This window comes from Notamacropus eugenii, chromosome 3 (assembly GCF_028372415.1).
Source record: "Notamacropus eugenii isolate mMacEug1 chromosome 3, mMacEug1.pri_v2, whole genome shotgun sequence".
Taxonomy (NCBI): domain Eukaryota; kingdom Metazoa; phylum Chordata; class Mammalia; order Diprotodontia; family Macropodidae; genus Notamacropus; species Notamacropus eugenii.
The window spans coordinates 177,693,799-177,708,811 of NC_092874.1; the positions used below are offsets into that span (position 1 = coordinate 177,693,799).

Here is a 15,013-nt window from a genome sequence, read left to right on the forward strand (position 1 = left end):
GGGCAAATCACATCCTACCCCCTGATTCTTCATCTGTAAAATGAAGGTGTTTGACAAGATGACCTCTGAGGTGCCTTCCAACTGTAAGTCTACCAACTACAAACCAGCCAACCACCGTGTACCACAAAAGCTCTAGCATCCCCATATCAGTCTGGGGAACAGCACCACTAACGGGGTATCTTACTTTCCTGGAGATGTAAAGAAAAAGAGACTGTATTCCCATCTCCAACATGTATTGGTGACATCTCATCAGTTTCACCAATTCTGGGTCTTGCTTTGAACTTTCCAGCATTTTAATTGGTGAGGACACATGTTGTTATCTGTTGCCTCCATTCCCAAATCTATGCTATAGGGAAGCTAGATGGTGCAGTGGATAGAGTGCTGGACCTGGAGTCAGAAAGACCTGAACTCAAAGCCAGCATCAGACACTTACTAGTTTTATGATGCAGAACAAGTCACATACTATCTGTTTGCCTTAGTTTCCTCAACTGGAAAATAGGGATAATAATAACACCCACCTGCCAGAGTTCTTGTGAGAATCAAAATAATATAAAGTATTTATTAGCACATTGCCTGGCAGTCCTATGTAATTGTTAGCTATCGTCATCTTCATCATCATCATCATCATCATTATGCTTTGAAACCATAGGATCATAAGTTTAGAGGCTGTGGTCCTTAGAGCTCGTCTAGTCCAATGCCCTAATTTTTACAGAAAACAAACTGAGACCCAAAGTGACTTACCCATAGTCACACAGAGGTAGTACATGGTAGATCTGAACTTAGGTCCTCTAAGTCTAGATCCAGTATTCCTTCCACTGTGCCACTGGTGGAAGGGGCAAATACATGGAAGAAAAAAGAAGGTGCCAAGAGAGTTCCATGTTCCATAGTCTTTGGTGGAGTCTGTATGTTATTTCTCACTTTATATTCCCAGATATAAGGGGTTCACTCTCTGCACACATACCTCTGATCTCTAAAGCTGCAGCCCAGTGGAATTTTGACTAAGCAACCTAATGGCTGAGTTTTACAAGGTTATCAAAAAGCCAAAAACCTAGGAACAATTAAGTTGATCTGTTCATATATGCCATATATGACACCCAAACCAGACTTCAAACTTTAAGCATGCTTTATGGATTAAGTAAGCAAGTAAATGTTCACTCAGGCATTTTGTTCAATACTACATATACTGGGCTGTCTTGCACCTTTGAAATAAATCAGTAGGCAAATGGGGAGAGGGAAGGCAATCAGATGGGGAACTGTATCGGTAAGCACCCAACATTCACAGGGGGGCCTGCTACCATAGGTTCTTTGATCTGCTTCTCTAAAAGGAGAGGCAACTTTTGAGGGGTTAACAATCACTTTAATCAAGCAAAGGAATCAGAGAAAAGCAAGATTTCAGAGAAATCAAAAATCAACAGACAGAACTTCCAAAACTTCCTGACCATTAACATACGTACATCTTTACCAGAGAGGGAGGCACCAATATCGGGGTTTTCAAAGGCAGGAGGGGGGGCAGGGTTGCTTAGCCACTTACCAGGCTCTCATCTGGAACTGGGACCTGGTCTTGTGGCTATGTCCCTCAGCACTTAGCATGGCATTCTGCCCATAGTAAGTCCTTAATAAGTGTCTGTTGCCCTAAATTGAAAATAACATAGATAAGGGAGTGAAAAAGAACATGGTTTTAATTGAGTGTCTTAATACTCAATAAGCAAGGGGGGAAAAAGTCAAGAAGTGCTCAGAATGGGGCTGACTAAATGAAAGAAAACTTTCCGGCAGAAGTTAGTTTTTGGTAGACGAAAGATATTCCAGATGGAAGAGATTCAATTCAGTGCAACAAGAACTTACTAGTTATATATTAAATGCAAAGGTACTCTATTTCAATTATGAGAATATATAAATAAAATAATCCCTTCCCTCAAGGACCTTACATTCTACTGGAGAGAGAATAATTTGTTCAAAATTAGCAGAGTAATATAAAATCACCTACCTCTCAGGATTGTGACAGTCAGATGAGATCATATTTGTAGTGCTTTGGAAAAGGGCTATATAAATGCTAGCTATTCTTACTGTAAATCATCTTGACTTTTGTCCTGCCACTGGAATTCTCTCTGGAAGAGACAGTGAGGCTGATGACTTTGCACAACTCTGCCTCACTTAAATCCAATTCATGGACAAATCAAGACATCACCCATCACATTATGATGTCACTGGCCCTCTGGAAAAACTAAGGACAAACAAGAACTGTTGTTGTTTTTACAAAGGAAGAGAGGATTCAGTATGGTACTAGAAATGTTAGCTGTAGCAATAAGAGAAGAAAAAGAAATTGAAGGAATTAGAGTAAACAAAGAAGAGACTAAGGTATCACTCTTTGCAGATGATATGATGATACACTTAGAGAATCCCTGAGAATCAAGTTAAAAACTACTTGAAATAATAAACAACTTTGGCAAAGTTGCAGGTTACAAAATAAACTCACCCAAATCTTCTGCATTTTTATATATTACTAACAAAGCCCAACAGCAAGAGATAGAAAGAGAAATCTCATTTAAAGCTAGGGTAGACACTATAAAATATTTGGGAGTCTACCTGCCAAAACAAACCCAGGGACTATATGAACACAATTACAAAGCACTTTTCACACAAATAAAGCCAGATCTATGTTAAGTGGAAAAATATCAGTTGCTTGTGGGTAGACCGAGCCAATATAATAAAAATGACAATTCTACCTAAATTAATTACTTATTCAGTGCCATACCAATCAAACTATCAGATAATTATTTTCTAGAGCTAGAAAAAATAATATCAAAATTCATCTGGAAGAACAAAACGTCCAGAATGTCAAGGGAACTAATGAAAAGAAATGCTAGGGAAGGTGGCCTAGCTCTACCGGATCTCAAATTATTTTTTAAAGCAGCAATTAACAAAGAAAGAGAGAGAACACCTTAGGAAAGACTTTGTGTAGAAGGTGGTACCTGAGCTATATTTAAATCAGTAGTGTCAAATTCAAATAGAGCCAGGAGCCACTAAATGTAAGGTAAACATCCCTGGGCTGCATATTGACTTAGAGAAACATTGACACTTCTGTCTCCTATTGTATTTTTATTTATCTTGTCAAACATTTCCCAATTATATTTTAATGTGGGTCTGGACACACTCAGAAGTATGGCCTGTGGGCTCTATGTCTGACAAGAAGTCTTAAATGGAGGCAGGGATTCTAGGAGGGGGAGAAAAGTAAGTTTAGTAAGGAGTGTATTCCAGGAGCGTTTGATGGAGGCAAGAGATAGAAAGTCATGTATGCGAAAAACGAACCAGGAGAGCTCAGTTTAAACAGAGAGTATGTCAAAGGGAGTAATAGGAAATGACTGGAAAGCTATGTGGAATCAAATTGTGAAGGGTTTTAAATGCCAAGGGGAGGATTCTGTATTTTACCCAGGAAGCAGTAGGGAGCCATTGATGGTTTAGGGGTAGATACATAGCAGGGACACATCTACATCTTTGGAATAGCAATTTGTTAGGGGCGTAGAGGATGAATTGGACAGAGAACAGAGTCGGTTATGCATGAGCATTTTATTTACCACATGCCTAATAACATCCATAATCTTTTGATTCAATGTCTTTCTCTGATGTCTAACCTTTATTTTTTTTCCCCAGACACACCTAGTATTTAAAAACTAGACTGAGTTTTCACAGTCAAGATGACTGACAGATCTTCTTACACTAAGGCACAGAGGACATCTATTTTTTAGAACCAATAGAATGTAGACTTGTCATGATCCTATCTTGATAGATTGGATCTCCTGGTAGTCTTGGCAGAAAAGGGAATGACAAGGGTAAACTCAGTGTTCATGGCTTACGTGATGGTTAATAATGGCTGGGGTTTGGGAAGAAGGCTCTTGAATACTCTTTTGCTATAGAGTCTTGAGTACCTAGGCATGATGTTCTTCTAGACATCTGAAACATCAGGATCCATCCACAGACCAAAAGTGTCTTTAAGCACATTCCAACATATTAGAAATATAGATATTTGCATAAAAGAAACACCGATAAAGACCATATGCAGGCTGTTATCTATAGCAGGGATGATCCATTAGCATATTTTTATGAATTTCTATTCTGCTCAGGACTCCTTTTTTGAAGGAAAACTATTCTTTACTTTAATTAAGATCTTATATTTTTTTAAGAGTCAATTTAGGAAAATATTTCCTAGATTTCTTCCTCTATCTTGAGTGTTTGAGAGATCTGTGATTAGTCAATGTGGGTACTATGATCCCCAGTAGACAACCTCTGAGAATTTCATGTGACAAAAATAATTCATCATCCTAGATCTCATCTGGTGGTGATCCTTTCTAACCCCATCTAACCTCAGACAACAAGCATAGTCTATCATCAGGCCCATAGTTTCATTTTTTAGTTTCATTCGCTCGTTGCTGGCATCCTTCAAACATCTAGGTTACCTCTCTGCCATAAGGAAAATTTTCACTAGAGTAGAAGCAGCATTGAAATTATCATTTGCTATTGGAAATTCAAATATGTTCCCATTTGTTAATGAGCAATAAAAATTAATGAAAGCTAATTAAGAAACCTCTTGATGAGGGTAAGGAGAGTGTAAAAGCTGACTTGAAGCTTAATATCAAAAAAACCTGAAATCTTAGCAACTGATCCCATCATTTCCTGGTACGTAAAGGGAAAAGAAATGGAAACAGTGTCATATTTTATATTCTTGGGCTCAAAGATCATTGCAGGCAGCAACTGAAGCCAGGAAATTAAAAGAGACTTGCTCCTTGAAAGGAAAGCTATGGCAGATCTGGACAGCACACTAAAAAGCAGAGACATCACCTTACCTACCAAGGTCCATATCGTCAAAGTTATGGTTTTTCTATGCTTTCAAATTGTAGTGCTAAAGAAGACTTTTTAGAGTCCCTCAGAGAGCAGGGAGGTCAAATCAGTCAGTACTTAAAGAAATTAATTCAGGCTTTTCACTAGAAAATCAAATACTGAAGGTGAAGCTTAAATACTTTGGCTTCATAATGAGAAGACAGGACTCATTGAAAAAGACCCTGGTGTTGGGAAAGACTTAAGGCAAAAGGAAAAGGGGACAGCAGAGGACAAGATGGATAGATAGTATCATGGATACCATGAATAGACTCCAAGAGATAGAAGAGGATAATAGGGCCTGGTGTGCTGTGGTCCATGGGGGTCACAAAGAATCAGGCCCAAGTGAACTACTAACCAAAAGACTTTTGTGATTTCAGTTAAAATTGGCAAATAGTTGGAGTTAACAGAACACCCTAATTGATGAGTTGGTGAATTGAGCCGTACACCTGGAGACATGGCTCCTACTACCTCTGTTGTTTGCCAGCTATGTGACAAAGGCAAACTTTCTCTGAGTCCGTTTCCTCATTTGTAAAAATGTAGATAATAATACTTATTAAACCTACTCCACAAGGTTGCTGTAAGGATGAAATGAGGTAATGTATTAGGTGCCCCAGATGTCTTAGTACAGTTTTAAGCTTTAATAGTTTATCGAGTATAAGCTATTAAAGCTTAAAACTGTGCTAAGATTTCTGGGGCTACCCTTGTCTGTGTAAAGTATGCCATAAGTCTGAAAATGCTACATAAATGCCAGCTATTATTTTTATTAATTTCCTAAGTGATCTTCTCTGTTAAAATATTAATTCTGGTCATAAGTCATGAGACAAGCAGATTACATACATGCTAATAAAAAAGCAAGAGGGCATTCTCTATCACATGAGGGCTTCCAATTTCAACCACTTTTCATTTAGACCTATTTCTTATCTTGGTGATCTACATCACACCATCCATAATCTCTCTCCTAGCCATGTTCCACCATAACAAAACCCATACATCCTTAAAGGAGTTCAGCTGCTAACAGATATTCTAGGTGCCAAGTATTCCTAAATCAACACTGGTCTGGTGCATACACTGTGGTTAATAAAGACATCCCTGCATCTTCCACTGAATGGAAACATGCATGAACAATGTGTAGAGAAATACCAACATGTACATACATGCCCTTCTCCACATGTGTGACCTTTGGAAGGTAACGTTATCTTCCTTATAAGAAGTAGCAGACATAAAATGACAGAATCGTGAGTTTGCAGAGTGCCAGTCCCCTGGGAATATCAAGAATATTTCCATTTATCCTAGCTCTTGACTAATAAAGGAACTGAGGTTTATGGATTAGAGTTCAGGAAATCAGCTTTTATTTCTGACTCTCACTGAGCTGTTCTGTGACCATCAACAAACCATCTCTGTGCTCTCTGCCTCAGTTTCTAGGTTAATGGAGAGGATAAATATAAATGAGAATATACTTTGTCTTCCAAAGATTATCAGAAATATGAGGATGACCTTAAAATCTGTAAAACACTTTATATAGACATTGTTTCATTTAATTCTAACAGTCATGGAAGGGAGGCACTCATTTTATAGATGAGGAAAGTAAGGCTCCTTACAAATGTTTTGTTGTTATTGAGTTGTTTCAGTCCCATCTGACTCTTTGTGACCCCATTTGGAGTTTTCTTGGCAAAGATACTGGAATGGTTTGCCATTTTCTTCTGCAGCTCATTTTACATAGGAGGAAACTGAGGCAAACAGGGTTAAGTAAGACTTGCACAAGGTCATACATCCAGTAAGTATCTGAGGCCAGATCTGAACTCAGAAAGATGAGTCTTTCTGACTCCAGTCCTGGCACGCTATCCACTGTTGACACCTAGCTTAGGCTTGTAAGTAGAGATTAGTTAGTTTATTATATTTGTATGTGCAATGCCTGGCACAAAGTCTGATAGATAAGGGATGCTACCTGTTGGATGATTGAACATAGTCACCCAGCTGGTAGGTATCAGAAGCAGAATTTGAAACCAGATCTTTCTGATTCCAAGTCTGGCAACCTCTGCACAACACCATTCTGTATCATACAAGAAATATAAGGTCAGAAATGGTAGTGAGTTAATTCTGTGATAGGAGGGAAAATTGAGTGATATGGCAAGGCCTACAGGAAACCCCCCTCTGCACATTGGGTGGATCCCCTATAGAGAATTTATGGATCATTAGATCCTAGATTTAAAGTCAGAAGATCATCTAGTCTAACACTCTCATTGTACAGGGGCAAAAAGTAAAGGCCAAAGAGGCTGAATTACTTGGTCAGGGTCACACAGCTGGTAAGTGTCTGCCATGAAAGTCAAACCCAGGTCTTCCTCTGACTCAAGGTTCAGCACTCTCTCTGTTGTCCCACATGGTTACAATCTACACTAGTGGAGGAGAAACCTACATGACCAAAGTCATAGCACCATTGTATTGGGATCCCAATGTTCCTGCCACAGTACCATGCTTAGGATAGGTTCTCAGTAAATATGAACTGATGACTATACAAATGTGACTTTTTTCCAAAGCACTACTGAAAAGAAAGCCTAGACCCATTTCATTTATATTAAGTAAACAATCCTTTTTTTTACTTTCTTTCTTTTTCATTTTTTGGAGTTCTTTTGTTTTAAATATGAAGAGAATGAATCAGAGGATATGTAAGTGGTTTGTATCTGGCATATAAAATGACATACTTAAAACCACATCCTCTTCATTCTACTTCTGCTCCTTTCTCAGATCTTTCTGCCCCCAACTAGAAAAGGCCACAGAGCAGAATAAAGGTCCCCATTTTAAAGTCCTAACCACATTTTGTTAAAGTCTTACATCATAAGATTATAGATTTAGAGCTGGCAGGAGCCTTAGAAACCATTGAGTTCAACCCCTTTGTTCTACAGGTAAAGAAACTGAGGCACGGAGAAGTTAAGTAATTTATTTCAGGGCCACTCAGCTAAGTAAGTGTTTGAACTCAAGCCTGCTGGGCACAAAGTAAATGCTTAACAGATGATGGACACATCAAATAAAAGTATAGTGCCCTATCCACCCATACCATGCTGCAGAGGAAGTAACAGCACTTAACCACAGGGTAAGAAGGCACTTGAGATGTGATGTGATTCAAATCATATGGAAGTGCCCCATTCCCCAAACTAATGACGCTCAAGAAGCCTTCCATGATGCCTAAAATTATGACATCCAAGTGTAAACGAGTTTAAAGATCATTTAGTCCTACCTCTCACTTAACAAATGAGAAAAATAAGGTTAGAGAATATGTTACTCACCCAATATTATACCAATAGAATAACAAAGACAGAATTTGAACTCGCTTTGTGCTTTAAATCCATCTCTCTTTCCATCATAGCAAGTGTTCATCAGGGGCCACCACCTCCATGGAACCTTTTCTGGCTCTCTTAAGTCATAAGGGATCCTCTCTCTTAGAATTTCTCTTGCTGTTTTGTTTGGACCTCTTCTAATTTTTATATTTGTGTATATACATATGCATATACACACATACATATATACATATACATGTATATGCATAACATTATCATATATAATAATAAACAGAATATAATATGTAATTAGTCATTAGGAAAAGTCCAAACAAAATGGCAGGAGAAATTCTAAGAGAGAGAATCATTTATGACTATATATAGGGAACTCCTGCTATTCAGTATGTATAACTTGTAGTAAGATCACTTTTGTTGTTGTTTTTCAGTTGTGTCCAACTCTGTGTGACCCATTTGGGACAGAAATACTTGAGTAGTTTGGTATTTTCTTCTCCAGCTCATTTTACAGATGAGAAATTGTTTTTACAGAAACTGAAGCAAACAGGGTTAAGTGACTTACCCAGGGTCACACAGCTAGTATCTGAGATCAGATTTGAACTCATGAAGATGAATCTTCCTGATTCCAAGCCCAGTGCTCTATCTATTGCACCACCTAGCTACCCAAGTAAAATCACTACTTTAGGTTTATTCCTTCCTAAATATAAATGTGTTACTGAGAAAGGTAAAAGATTAATACATCAATTAATGCATTGACATAGACTAACTTATTCCTAGAAAAGTTCAAGGCCCAAAAGGGATAGAACACAGCACAAGTACTTTTGATAAGGAAAATAAATAAGGGAAAACTCCAAAGCATAGATCATTCCATAGGTAAAGTCTAGAAGAAAGGGGCATCGAGTTTCAAGGGATGGCATGCATTCATTCCTTCATCATGTATATATGAAGCACATACTTATAAAAATATAACTAAGTTAGAATAGTGCCTTCAAAAAGCTTATTATAGGTGTACATGGAACATGATAACTTCATTATATATTTGAAAGAAATAGCAAATTGTACACAATAGATTTGAAATTTCATATACAGTCATCTTTTTTCTATTCAACTTTTTTATAGAAATGCTTGTTTTATTTCTTAAGTTCAGAATAAAATTTTGATATATAAAACAGAACTAAGTCTATAAGAAAAGCATAATATACTATTATTCAGGATGGTTTCAGTTGTAGGAATCAGGGGAAAGCTTCTCAGAACAATGGGTTGAAAATTACAATTGACTCATGGCATGAGGATGCCCCATTTGAGAGTGAGCAAGGGAGGGAAGCCTAGGAAAAATTTCTGAGGGTGAAACACTGCCATGTTCTTCAGAACATTACCTCAAGTCTGAGGTCTCATCACCTCTCACCTGAACTCTTGTAATAGCCTCTTACCTGGGTTCTCTGCCTCTACTCCCTCCCCTCTTCAATCAGTCATGCAAACAGTCACCATATTTAGAGCCCTAAAGTACAGATCTGACTATGTCATTCCCCTTCTCAAAATGACTAATTGGCTCATTATTTATCCTAAGATAAAATACAAGCTCTTCTCACTGGCATTTAAGGTCTTTTACAGTATGGCCCCTACCCATCTTTCCAGGCTGATCTCCCATTACTACCTCGTACACATTTTAGCTAAACTTATCTACTTACTGTTCACCATACACTGTATCCTCTCTCCCCCTCTACCTTTGCACAGGCTATATCTCCTACCCACTATGTGCTCTCTCTTTAATTCTGCCTCATGAAATTCCTAGCCTCTTTCAAGGCTCAACTTAAGAGTCCTTTGCTACATTAGGCCTTTCTGATCTGTACCCATCCCTCCCCACAGTGGGCTGCACCTCCCTCCTGAAATTACTAGGTTTTTCTTTTCCATATATTTTGTACTGGTTTATCTGTATAAATGTTATTTCCTTCAGTACCCACAAGGCACCCTGCTTGTCTTTTTATCCACAGCACCTGCACACACTAGACCCTTAACCAATGTTTGTTCTCTCAGTCAGCCTGATCCTGTTTGTCAGTTGCTAGCTCTCTTCTGGGACTGGCTGAACTACCCCGTTCAATGGTGATAACATAACGGTTGAACTAAAAAGGACACATCGCTTTCCTTTTATTTTCCAGGGACCTGAAACTGGACAACATTCTGTTAGACAAGGATGGACACATCAAAATAGCTGACTTTGGCATGTGTAAGGAGAACATGTTTGGAGACATGAGGACAAGCACCTTCTGTGGAACCCCTGACTACATCGCTCCAGAGGTAAAGAGCTCAGCAGACACTGGGCATTCCCTTCCCAGAACACCTGTTTGTTAGCTCAAGCACTGCCAATTCTCCTTTGTCTTAATACTGAAGGTGGGAGGATTTGGGCTTGGAGCATATGAACTTTATTTGCTCACCAACCTTTGATATCAGTCCTCCCTAGAAATCATTTCAGTGGAGCTTTTTCCATGTCTTAATAAAGCTATTTCTCAGAGAATTGTTAGGAATCCAGCTTTATCCTTCAATGCTCCTTCCCAGAATATGGCAGCCATTACTTAGTGAAGTGAACCAGAAAAGGAAACTGACAAGAAACCAAATGGAAAGTGGCGAAGTCTAATGTGAAGCACACACTTTGAGTGATCAAAAGCCTAATATATTTTTACAGTGTGCTCTTTTAAAAAAAATGTTTCAGTAATTAAAACTAAATGCAACAAATATTTCGTAAGTGCTTACTGTGTGCAAAGCACTGTGTGAGGTACTGGAGAAGATAAAAAGTTTTGTTAAGAGAATGTCTTCAAACATGAAGTGAATCAGTCAGCAAACTGTCTTGTAAGTGAAAGAAAGCATATACAATGATAATTATATTGCAGAACTTCAGTGGATTTGTGATTTCCTTCTTCCAATAGTACAGAATGTGATATATCTGTGCTTTTTCAACCTATGAGAATTGTCTTGCCATAAATCCTCCCCAGGAGATGCATCCAATATATTGGAAGTCTTACTCTATGTCTCACATTGAATGGTTATCAGTGAAATATGTGGCCTGGCTATCAGTTATCCTTCAATTTGGCCCCCCCTTCCCCATCCACCCCCTTTTTCAGTCATACAGCTCTCCCATGATATCCTGTATGCCACTTCTTTCATATTTTTTTCACTGATAATGTGCTGTTACCTACTCATGCACACCATGTGCATCTCCATTGCCTTTTAGATGACAACTATAAATCTCCAGAGACTGGCATTTCCTGACTATCCACAATACAAGCATTACCTGAAAAATAGAGTTGCTTAAAAGACAGGAGGGGACATTGAGGTCACTGAAAGGACTGCATGATGGATAGAAGGAAGGAGGAAGGAAGGAAGGAAGGAAGGAAGGAAGGAAGGAAGGAAGGAAGGAAGGAAGGAAGGAAGGAAGGAAGGAAGGAAGGATGGACTCATTAGCCATGATGTACAAGTCACTGTGCCAAGTGCTTTACAAATATTACCCTGTTTGATCCTTATAGCAACTGTGTGAGGTAGTTCCATCTTAGGAAGAAACTAAGGCAGGCAGAAGTTAAGTGACTTGCCCAACGTCAGACAACTAGTAAGTGTCTGAGGATGGATATGAACTCAGGTCTTCCTGATTCCAGGGCCAGTGTTACACCATGTTACTGCCTTCTCTCTTCCTCACAATTAACGTTGGGTCCAGTTCCTTTTCCATCCACAGAATTTGTTCAAGATAAGTGTGCTCATTTTTTTACTGATGACATTCCACGGACTGCATGAAGTGTGAAACATTGCTAAGTCCTCTACATTATATTTTTTACATGCACAAGAGCAAAGGCATCAAGCTCATGACCCACAACTCTCTTGAATACTAGGACCAGATTAAAATGTAATTGGTAAATACGTAACAAAATAAATTAAAATACAGGACAACATAGATTATGTTAATAGGTGGTTTTCTAAGTCGGGATGCAGCCCACAGAAATCCTTATGTATGGCCCTCACTTCTGTTTGTCATGAGGACTCAAGAGTTTAACTTTAAAACCCCCCAGGATAAACATAACTATGTACATAATTATAATGACAAGTATGGTAACACAATGCAACTTTGCAAAACAAAAGAAGGTGTTTAGTGACAGTGGAGACAGAGGCTTCATAGAAGTGCTATTTGAATTGGACTTTAAGGTATGGCAAAGATGACATTTCAGGAACAAGAAATATCATGAGCAAAGGAACAGGGATGAGAAGGTGCAGGCATTTTCTGGCTACAGAGAGTGGTCTGGTATGTCACTCTAGAGCATATACAGTATGGAGAGAAATAAAGCTTGAAAGGAAAAGGGACACCAGATTGTAGAAGGTCTTGAATGAAAGGCAGAAGCATTTGAATTTTATTCAATTTATAATAGTGAAAAAAACTGGAATTTTTTTTAGCACGAAGGTGTTTTGTTTTTTTCATGTTTTCAATTGACTAGATATCTAAATGTAACATCAGCTTCAGGAGCCTTTCCCAAAGAGACAATAGATACTACTACTACTACTACTGTGTCTTTGAGAGACAGAGAAATAATTGGACAGTTATCGTTAATTCACATTCTATGGGGATCTATGAGGAGATTAGAATTTAACTGTCCTTTGCAATAGATAGTTAGCTATGATAGCTGAAGAGGGGATAAAGGAAAAGGACTAAGAGAACTTATTTCCTGAGAGAACGGAATATAACCATCAGCTTACAAAGAAACATAAAGGGAACTCTTGAAGTGATTTTTATTAGTATTCTTAGAGATCCAAAAGGGCAGATTAGGTGGTATAGTAGATAGAGCAATGGGCTTGGAATCAGGAAGAGTTATCTTCATGAGTTCGAATCTAGCCTCAGATACTTACTAGCCATGTGACCCTGAGCAAGTCACTTAACCCTGTTTGCCTCAATTCTACATCTGTAAAATGGGATAGAGAAGGAAATAGCAGACCTCTCCAGTATCTTTGCCAAGAAAACACCAAATGGGGTCACAAAGAGTCAGACACAACAGAAAAACAACTGTGCTCTATAAAATATTAGCTATTGTTGTTATTAGATGATTCAAAGAAATGCTTTTTTAAAAGTATTTTCATAGGCATTTTGGAAGGAATCAGTTGGGGGAAGAGGAAGAGAGAGGGAGGGGTAGGAGGAGGGGAGGGGGGTAGAGAGAGAGAGAGAGACAGAGAGACAGAGAAGATGAATAAGAAAGATTTCATGCAAGTTGGAGTAAGGTCTTGAAGGAGACAGGAGAAAATGAGATGGCAAGTAGAAAGATTGGCCTTAGTGAAAAATAGGTATTAAAATAATAATGATGATAATGACAATCATGTTCTATTTGAAAAAGAAGAATTATTAAGAGAGTTTAATAGTTTGTGCCTGTGATAGTAAATGGAACATTGGTGACTTTGGTTTCAAATCTTAGCCCTGTCACTTTCACCATCACAAGTGTTACCTTGGGCAAGAGACATCAGTTCTGGGCCTCAGTTTTCTCATCAGAAAAATGAGAGGGGTACATTACAGATCCATTATCCTGTTATTCTTTCCAAAAAGTCATTGTCATTGACAGTGAGATTGGTTTTGAAAGGACTTCTGACCTTCCCGCAAAAATAACGCTAGGCAAGGTTATTCAATCCAACTAGGACAGTAGCAAGTACTCAGTGGACATGCAATAAATATTGAAAGTCTTCACCACCGTGACCACACCTGGGGAATTCAGATTCAAAACAAAATAAAAGTCCTTTGCCTTAATCACCTACCCCTTGGATGCATTGTGAGCCTAGCTTAAAATTTCACGGCTTCACATTTTAAGCCTTCAATTTTTAAACAAAGTTCCATATCTGTTAAACAAGAAATGACAAGTTTTAGCTTTTAAGAAACTTTTGAACCAGCTCAGCTCACTGATTATGGTTCACTAAGATTGGTAATCCACTCTTCATGCATGTTAACATGTAGATACATTTAAAACCTCTTCTAACTAAGAGTGTGCTGCAAGGGGTCAGGAAATACCCCAAACCAGAGTTTTCTGAACAACAGACAGCTCTCTTTCCCTGGTTCTATGTGCCATGTTGACTATTGTAATTCTTTTCCACTCTACTCAACAATTTTCTGTCAGTACATGATCTTACCTGCTAGTCAGGCATGGTGGTTAAGAGTGTTGGACATGGAGTCGGCAAGATTTAAGTTCAAATTCAGCCTTAGACACTGACCAATTGTGTGACCCTGGGGCAAGTTACTTAACTCTCTCAGCCTCAGGTCCCTTATCTATAAAATGGGGATAATACTACCTACCACACAGTATTGTTATGAAGATCACATGAAATAACGTCTACACACGTGCTTTGCAAACCTTGAAGTACCATATAAATACTATTACTATTGCTAGTAGTAGTAGTAGTAGTAGTAGTAGTAGTAGTAGTAGTAGTAGTAGTAGTAGTAGTAGATGATGTACATATTAATTTTAAATAGCCATGTAATTTATCAACCTCCCTGCCCCTCACCACAAAATTTCTGTTTCTTCCCTCATTCGTTCCATTGCTCCATTTCCCCCCTCTCCCTCAGGGTCCCAAAAGCATCTCCTTTTACCTCCTACCAACAGGACTTTACAGTATCAATTATTCTCTCCCTCTCTTAAATCTTCAATTTTTCCTCCACTGGCATATAAAATGGACTTAAATCTTCAATATTTAAAAAAAGAAAAAGAAAAAAGAATAAGAACCTTCCCTCAGTTTTGCTACCCCAATGAGCTACTGGCCTAAATCTGTCTTTTCCTCTGAAAAGTAGATTGGATTAGAAGAGTAATTCTCAAACTGTTTGGTCTCAAGACTCCTTTATACAAAAA

At 38.4% G+C, this 15,013-nt stretch overlaps 1 protein-coding gene across 1 annotated transcript in view; it reads left to right on the forward strand.

The window, feature by feature from the left end:
- PRKCQ (protein kinase C theta) overlaps positions 1–15,013 on the forward strand; it is a 208,217-nt gene that overhangs the window by 162,113 nt on the left and 31,091 nt on the right. The window contains exon 15 of the mRNA XM_072653421.1: positions 10,316–10,454. Coding sequence (XP_072509522.1) covers positions 10,316–10,454 — 139 coding nt within the window. The remainder of the gene's footprint in view (positions 1–10,315; positions 10,455–15,013) is intronic.